This window comes from Formica exsecta, unplaced genomic scaffold, assembly GCF_003651465.1.
Source record: "Formica exsecta isolate Colony F162 unplaced genomic scaffold, ASM365146v1 scaffold451, whole genome shotgun sequence".
Taxonomy (NCBI): Eukaryota; Metazoa; Arthropoda; class Insecta; order Hymenoptera; family Formicidae; genus Formica; species Formica exsecta.
The window spans coordinates 473,673-482,017 of record NW_021851748.1 but is presented as its reverse complement, the minus strand read 5'-3'; the positions used below and the strand labels follow the sequence as shown (position 1 = coordinate 482,017).

Here is an 8,345-nt window from a genome sequence, read left to right as displayed (position 1 = left end):
TGTCAGATTAAAATATAAAATAACTCAAAAAGTACTTAATGAAAAAATACTTTATTATAGTGTTTTGAAAAGCTCTCGAGATAAGCTATAAGAATATGCAATAAAAAATGGGGGTTTCCATTTAAGAAAACATCGATCACATTGACCTCACTTTGAAAAGGTCACTCAAGGTCAAATCCATATTTTTATCATGTGGCCCCCTCGAAACCATACAACTTTTGTCTGAAACATTTTTTTCATGTTTTGGGTGGGATATTAAAATGGGACACCCTGTATGTATGTGAGAGAGAAAGAGAATAATTATGAATATTCTTTACTATTTTATTTTAATTGTTACCATCACCCAGTAAAATTAACAAACTTAGAGACGACAAATATTATAATTCTGCATCATAATTACTCACTATCGAAGTGAGAATTCACAAAATGTTCAAGATTGTTGTTTTGTTGTTGAAATAACCAATATAAAATTCGCAAGCGTAAAGAATTCATTAGTCTGACAAAAGAATAGTCTCATCTTCAGGATTCTTTTCATCGTCGCCTTTTACACGCTGTTGCTGTTGTTGGTTAGCTGCCTCTGGGGGAAGATTCGCTCTCCTTCGTTCTCGAAACATTTCGTGAAATATAGTTACCGTCGATGGTTGGAGATCTGATGAATTACTCATTGATGTAGTCGATATGTCATTCATCTGTGAGAAAGATGTATCTTTTGTCTCTGCTGCTCCTGCAAGAAGAGCGACGTTGCGAGTAGTGTGGCAAATCATGATGTTCGGCAGACACGATAAAATCATCGGATCATAAACAACCGTATTCTTAACGCAACGTTTTAATATTAAAACTCGAGAGTTACGTTCTTTATATCGATAAAAATAGTGATTAGCAAATTCTATAACGGTGTAAAACTGTAAAACTTCGCGACCTTAAGCGTTCTTCCCCATTATCATCGTCATTGTTATCATCAATAATAGCATCTTTATTACGTATGCGAATAAAGATTAGATTATGTACACGAAAAAATAACTATTAGAACTTATCTTGAATTTCTTTGATCGACATCGAAGATACGGCGAGAAAGACGAATATTATGCCAAAATCGAGGGGCTATACACTAGTGATTGCGATGAACAAGTGATTTCAGATTGAAGTCGATTTCAAATGACTTTATGGATTTCTTGAATACTTCAAGTAATTAGAAAACCATGTGATTTAATGTGATTTTATACAATCCAATCAGTAATTTCTGAAATCATTTCTGATTCTACGTGATTTCATATTGATTTCAAAAGTTCAGGGATTTTGTTCTGATTTCAAGTTATTTCAATGATATTTTCGTGACTTCGATTTCGAAAGATTTTTTTCTAATTTTAACCGATTTCTCATGATTTCAATTTTGATTTTATACCAGAGTGCTTCAATGATTTCCTGAATGAATAGCCTCTCGGCCAAAATGCATATTGTTTTGCATATTTTTTTGAATCGGAAATTCCGTCTTTGCGGCAAGAAATACAAGAGAAGAATAATCGATTATTGAAGGGGAACAAGAAATGCGATGCTTATAAACTTGATAAAATCAATCTAACTTAAGTGGTTCTCTTTATCAGCTATTATTTATACACATTCACATGCGTTACATCTCGTGATCACGTGAATAACCCGTGTCGAGAATAATGGGTCGTATTTGCCGCTTTACAATATTTCTTGCATCTATATAAACAAACTCATCCGGTGGGAAGATATGTACAGTAGAGAGAGGAAAGAATATTATAATAGAAATAGGTGGTGCGTCAAAGCTTTGGAGAATATAAGAAGGGAAGGAGGGGATCTAGGAAGGGTAAAAAATAGGAATTGGGAAGTGGAAAGGCAGGTTGAAATAAACAAACTCATCCGGTGGGAAGATATGTACAGTAGAGAGAGGAAAGAATATTATAATAGAAATAGGTGGTGCATCAAAGCTTTGGAGAATATAAGAAGGGAAGGAGGAGATCTAGGAAGGGTAAAAATAGGGATTGGGAAGTGCAAAGGCAGGTTGAAAAAAGTAGAATAAGGGAAGCCAGATACAATAAGAAATATAGGGAGCTGGAAACAAGGTTGGAAGGGCCAAAGTATCTGAGAAAAGTAGGGACAGATAAGGACAATATAGGAGATAATGTAAGGGCATTGTTAAGACTAAAATGCGGAAATATGGAAGATAGGAATAAGTATCGATTAGAAAAAGGGGAGACAACATGTGTATTTTGTGGTATAAGCGAAAATAGTATAAGTCATTATGTAAAAGACTGTGTTACGACTAAAGATTGGTTTAAAATTTTAGGTAGGAATTATAAAGAAATAGAGGATAGAATATGGAACAATGAGATAGATAACACGAAAGGGAGGATATTGTGTAAACTTTGGAAAGACAAAGATAAAATTAGAGAAAATAGAAAAAGGCAGGTGTAAATAAGTTAGTTTTAGAAGAATAAGAGGAATGAGTGTGGATATGAAAGGCATGAATAAATAAGGAATTTTGTAAACCAAATCCACTTCTTGGCAAAAGCTGAAGTTAATAAAGATTGATATAAACAAACTCACTCATTCTACTCGCCATTGTTATCGTAAGTAGTAGGATAACAATAACGACATCGGTTCGCGGTGCTTGTTCCATCGTCCAAATTTCCCCAATCGATCATACGATTTCCGGGAACTTGTAGGCAGAACTCCACATCCGCGTTGAAGTATTGACCGTCCGGGCAGAACACGACTTCGGCGACGTTGGCGTCAGTGCACGAGGCGTACATGTCGCGATAGAGCGTCTGGAATTGATAGTTGCGCGGATGGTCCAGATCGCCGCATTCCGCGTTGTACAGGCTAAAGGAGTCGACCTCGTCGTCACAGGGATTCGCGTGCGGACACTTCACCGCCCTCTCATAGTTGCACATTCGGCGCGGCGCGTCGTACAGGTAGCCCTTCTTGCAGAATGCGATTCTCTTCACCCCATTCTCGCACACCTGATACTTTCGACAACCGCACGGATGCGCGATGTTGACCGGATAGTCGACGACTTCCTTCGGACATTGGTACAGCGGATTTTCCGTGGTTGTGGTCGTGGTCGTGATCGTGCTAGAGGTCGTGCTCGAGGTCGCTGTAGTCGTCGGAGTCGTGTCGTTCCGGTCGTTCACCGCCGTAGTGCTCTTGCCGTCGTCTCTCGACGGGGGTGTGCTGCACACGTCTCCGTCGCACGACGAGGGACACGGTTTGCACGGCCTGGCTCTGTTGCGTCCTCGACGTATTGAGTCAGATAATTTATTGGGAAAGATCTCGCCTCTCGGGAGCGGGACGCACTGTTCCAAAAATTCCAGGAAATATGTGCCAGACGGACATCGATACGCAAAAAAATCTCCCTCTTTGCATCGGACAAACGAGTTCCACCAATTCCATTCTAAATTACGTTCATTGTTCTGAGGTTGTCGACATATATGAGCGTATCCTTCGTCGCGACTGCTCGGAAGGTCAGTTTCAAACGGCCAAATTGGAAATATCAATGAGAGAAAAATCGAAATGTATAACACAGTTTCCATTTTCCTCGCGTTCACTATTAAGCTCGTTCTACTTCAAAATGATCGCGGTAACTGTTTGTCGAACGTTATAATTATATAAACGATCATCAGGAAGGAGGGTGGGCGGAGGAATGACTAAAGAAACCATAGACATAGTATATCTAGACTGAGTGTTGAGGAGTGGTGACCAAGGTGCACATAGAAAAGGACATACGTTTGTTCCGTGCCCCTTACGTTCTCTCTCCCTCGCATGTAGCATAACGAAAGAGTACGTTATCGCTTGCGTTGATTATCTCCGATAAATCGATGGGTCGACCGGAGTCATTGACCGAGCAATTGTCCACCCGGTCTCTACTTCTTGCCGCATCCACAGAGATCTCGCGTAAACACTCGTTCCTCGTGAATTCCCGGCGGTTCGAGTCGTAGGAGGATTTTTTAGCTCTATCCACGAAAACGCGAACGGTGTCGGCAACCAAGAGGTAGAGCAACGTCGTTTTCCTCGAGATTTTGGCCGGTCGAACATTTCCAGCTCCTATCTCAACAGTCAGACAAACGCAACCGTATTAATCGGCCGTTTTGTTTAGAATATTCAGTGATGCGCCACCGTTGAAGGGTACATCGTCGCGAACTTTCAGCGAGGTTTTTGCTAAAACGCACATTTCCACAAACATTTCAATGTCTTCGAGTTCTAAAAATTAATTAAATAATATAATTATTAATAAATTAATTAATAATAAAAAACTATTATAAATGAAAAGCATAATTTGATATTGTTTAAAATGCTTAATACTTTTGTTCCAAGAATAAAGAAGAAGTGAAAGCAATTTATTATAAATATTTTCTACACATTGTATTTAAAGATTAGGAAAAAATTATGAAGAAAATTTATTTCATTTTATATGCGCATATACATATAAAAATACTTCAATAATAACTTATTATGTCCGTAGTATATATACTATACTAGAATGACAAAACATCACGCGCACTTAAACATTAATAAAAAAAACATTAATAAATCCATAATATTTCTCTACAATTTTGATCCACGTAATTATGGATTTAGCACAGACATGCACCAACCGGCTGTTTTACCGTGGCACCGAAAAGTGAATCTGGCCATTTAGTTTCGCCATCTTTAAAATGAATCTAGTTGACGCTACTGTACCAATTAGAAAAAGCTTTTTTCGGAAAATGGCGACGTGGCCTCTCTCAGGTTTTTCTCTGATGCGGATACGTGTTTTGAATTCCTAATAGATGGCGCTACTGTACGCCATGGCCTCTCACATGTTTTTCTCTCTGCTAACCAATAAAAATGCTGGAGTTCTTATCGAATTTACTCCACGTGCGTGACTGTTGTGGTTGTTAACAATTGTAAGGTTACACCTTAACCTAGTGTTATATGGTAGGTGGGTTAGAGGCTTTGTAGGTTGCGCGCGCAGCGGCAAGTACAAGTGTGATTGGCTGTTCGTCGACTAGATACGAAGAGATTTGTATCCGTTTGTGCATTTGGTAGAATATATTTATATTTGAAGTTATTCACCAGCCACGGAGTATTTTCTGGTGATCATCATTCTCAAGAACAATCCTTTCCGTTAGCCTTTTTCCCGGCATCTCCCGACTTTCTACGCATCCTTAACTATCTGCGGTTAATTCAAATAACCGCTTAATAGCCAAGAAGGCTATTACACAATAATATAATATATAAATTATGGCTTCATATCGTATACATAATATAAGATTTTACAGTCCGGAACCGAAATCCGTGACTTGTTTATGTCACGAACCGAAAACCAAAAAGCTAGCTCTCGCCAGGTTAGTCAACATTTATTACTATATAATATTTATATAATAAACGCATTATTTTTACGTGTAAATATTTGTTATAATCATTTTTCTAATTTTTTCTTTTTTTTTTTAAAGAAACGATAACTCCATAGAAATATGGAATGTCGAGAATGCACCGTTTGTCGAGTATACTATAGCCGCTCACGCCGAGAACTCAGTGGAAAGCATACTCTGGATCGGTCCGAGACTGTTCTCGACTGGTTTACAAGGTGCAGTAATAGAATATGACTTAATGACACTGGGAATCAAATATGAAGTTATGGTGATAGGAGGCGCAGCTTGGTGTATGGATGTGAATCATGAGAAAACTCGCTTGGCTGTTGGTACGGAGGACGGATATATCAATACTTTTACCGTATATAAGGATAAATTGATTTATGAGAGAATATTTGATAAGCAAAAAGGAAGAATTTTGTGCATTAAATGGGACAATACTGGCGAGATGATTTATACAGGTTCCACAGATACTGTCAGAGTATGGAATGCCATATCTGGACATGCAATACATAAAATGACGACATTTAAAAGTAACATCAGGAAAAATACAATAGTTTGGTGCCTTGCTGTCACTGACGACAACATAATAATCTCTGGTGACTCTCATGGCTTTTTATGCTTCTGGGATCCTCATGTAGGAGTACTGATAGAATCGCATGAAAGTCATACAGCTGATATATTAGCTATCACCTTGTCGCACGATATGAATGTTGTATATTGTGCAGGTGTGGATCCAGTAGTAAGGAGTTTTTGCAAAGTTACCCTAAAATCAAGTGGAAAATTTCAATGGGTAAAGGGAATCGAGAGGAGGTTACATATGCATGATGTCAGAGCACTTCTAGAAGCCAATGGAAAACTCTATTCAGCTGGAGTAGATGGGTACCTTGCTGTGTCAAGTTATCCACCAAAAAATCTTGTAAAATATCCTCCATTACAATCATTCTATGCTACAATTTGTCGAAAATCTAGATGTATTCTGTTACGTTACACAAATTATTTGGAGTTATGGCGACTTGGTTCAGTCACTAAAGACCCCCCAGAATTAGTGCGCTCGTCAATGCTGCATCAGTTGGATGAAGAACCTACAAAACTATTACAATTACAAACAAAGGGTAATGAAAGCATAATCTCCTGTGCCATTAATAAGGATTCCAAAACGATTGTGTACTCGACAGACACTCATGTCAGAGTTTTCAACTTTGATGTGGTCGAAGGAGACGCCCAATTGTCTAGAAACGACACCGATTTATCCATGAATCGAATACAAAAGATGCTGTTCAGTCCGAACGGCAAATTATTCATCGCTATTAACAATGACGGCAATGAAAATACTGTGACGCTGTTTAGGGTGGAGAAGAAGAGTTTGAGATTAATCGGTTCGTTTTACACGACAAAGGAGTCCATTATAAACGTCAGTCTCGTATGCTTCTCTCCAGACAATAAATATCTTATATGTACGGATCGGAAATGCGGAATCGCTGTGTATTTCATCGGCAACGGTGTAACAGCGGAATCATTGAAATCATGGCGATTACCTAAATACAGTTGCCCAGCGACGGCCATTGCTGTGCAAAAAGGCACGCTCAATCTGGTCATAGTATATTCCGATCATAAGGTGAGAATATAGCATATCATATATAACATTTAATAATTTTTAAATTACGTAATACGCGGATTCTCTCTGTATGTTCGAGTCTAATATTGTACTCGTATAATGCACTATCGTAAGATGCTATACAACATTAATGACTTGCACATATTATTGCAGTTTTATTTTAACGCAGCGATTTTACACGTAATTGCTTTTATAATCTTAGTATTCGTTTATATGGACTTTATAAAATCTTCTCTTATAGTTCATCATCTTGATGTATATGGGCAATATTAACTTTTAACATATACTATGAGGTACTATATTAAAAATCATACTAAATCATCATAAATCAATAACAATCATACAATCTAAATTGGAGAATCAAAATGGCAATTTCAAAATTAATATCATGAAATGAGCACAATTAATGCTTTTTTCAATGTTCCAAAATATTGAGATGTTCTTGGTACTAATTATACAAACAATAATTGTTTTTCAGATTGTCGAATACAATATTCCTGCAAGACAATATACAATGTTTTCCAATAGTTTGCAAAGTTGTATACCAAAACAATGGTTGGCACGTCCATTCCCGATAACAAATATTATATTTGATCGACACAACGAGAATATTATAATCATGCAGGATGATTCAAGCGTATATGTTATCAATAAAAACAGTGAGTTGCCAGAAAAAGAAGCAAAGATACCAAAGCGTGAAAATGGAGAAAGTACAGAAGATAGCAATTCAATTTCTAGCTCACATTTTCAGCACGCATTCCAAGTTGCCAAAAAATATAAGGTAATGTTGTCAATGAAAAAAATATTTTAAGTAAATGTTTAGTAAATATTTTAATTAAATAATAGAAAGGAAAACAAGTATCCCATGATTTTATTATTTGCAGCATCTTGTCTATTTAAATTGGTTAAATGACGAAGAGTTGATTGCGGTTGAGGTGAATCCAACTTCATTGTTAGAGAAATTACCACCTACACTAAAGCAAAAATTCTTTGGCATGTAAATATTATGGGCTATCGAGAAGTAAATGAGATTACCGAGAGGTATTTTTTATTAATATTGATAAATGAATAAATTTCTTATTATATTTCTATATTATGATTAAAGTTTGCTCTATTTCAACGGCTCGCTTTTTTCTAATATTATTTTCATTATCGGACATTTTTGTATGTATCAAATAAATTGTTGAGATTCGCTATTTCAATACTTTTAACTGTGTGTCTTCAAATATATTTTTGATAAAATCCGTTATATTTTGAACAAGTCTAATACACTTATTGAAATGTTTTGAATTTTTTATTTCTACGGGAAATGATTATATGTATATACATATATTCAAAAAAATATACAT

At 36.7% G+C, this 8,345-nt stretch overlaps 2 protein-coding genes across 3 annotated transcripts; one reads left to right on the top strand and one right to left on the bottom strand.

The window, feature by feature from the left end:
* Positions 1–346: 346 nt before the first annotated feature.
* Positions 347–3,433, bottom strand: LOC115240794. The gene is made up of 3 exons (XM_029816155.1): positions 3,428–3,433; positions 2,572–3,320; positions 347–724 (listed from the first exon to the last, which is right to left on the bottom strand). The coding sequence occupies exons 1-2, from the start codon at positions 3,431–3,433 to the stop codon at positions 2,577–2,579; spliced, it is 750 nt and encodes a 249-aa protein (XP_029672015.1). The 3' UTR covers positions 347–724; positions 2,572–2,576.
* A 1,517-nt stretch (positions 3,434–4,950) lies between these two features.
* On the top strand, positions 4,951–8,116 carry LOC115240806 (U3 small nucleolar RNA-associated protein 4 homolog). 2 transcript variants are annotated; one of them, XM_029816174.1, is made up of 5 exons: positions 4,951–5,351; positions 5,460–5,977; positions 6,107–6,996; positions 7,475–7,777; positions 7,881–8,116. In XM_029816174.1, the coding sequence occupies exons 1-5, from the start codon at positions 5,248–5,250 to the stop codon at positions 7,995–7,997; spliced, it is 1,932 nt and encodes a 643-aa protein (XP_029672034.1). In that variant the 5' UTR covers positions 4,951–5,247; the 3' UTR covers positions 7,998–8,116. The 2 variants fall into 2 exon arrangements, with proteins under 2 accessions (XP_029672034.1, XP_029672033.1); XM_029816173.1 differs by having other exon boundaries at positions 5,460–6,996.
* The last annotated feature ends 229 nt before the right edge of the window (positions 8,117–8,345 follow it).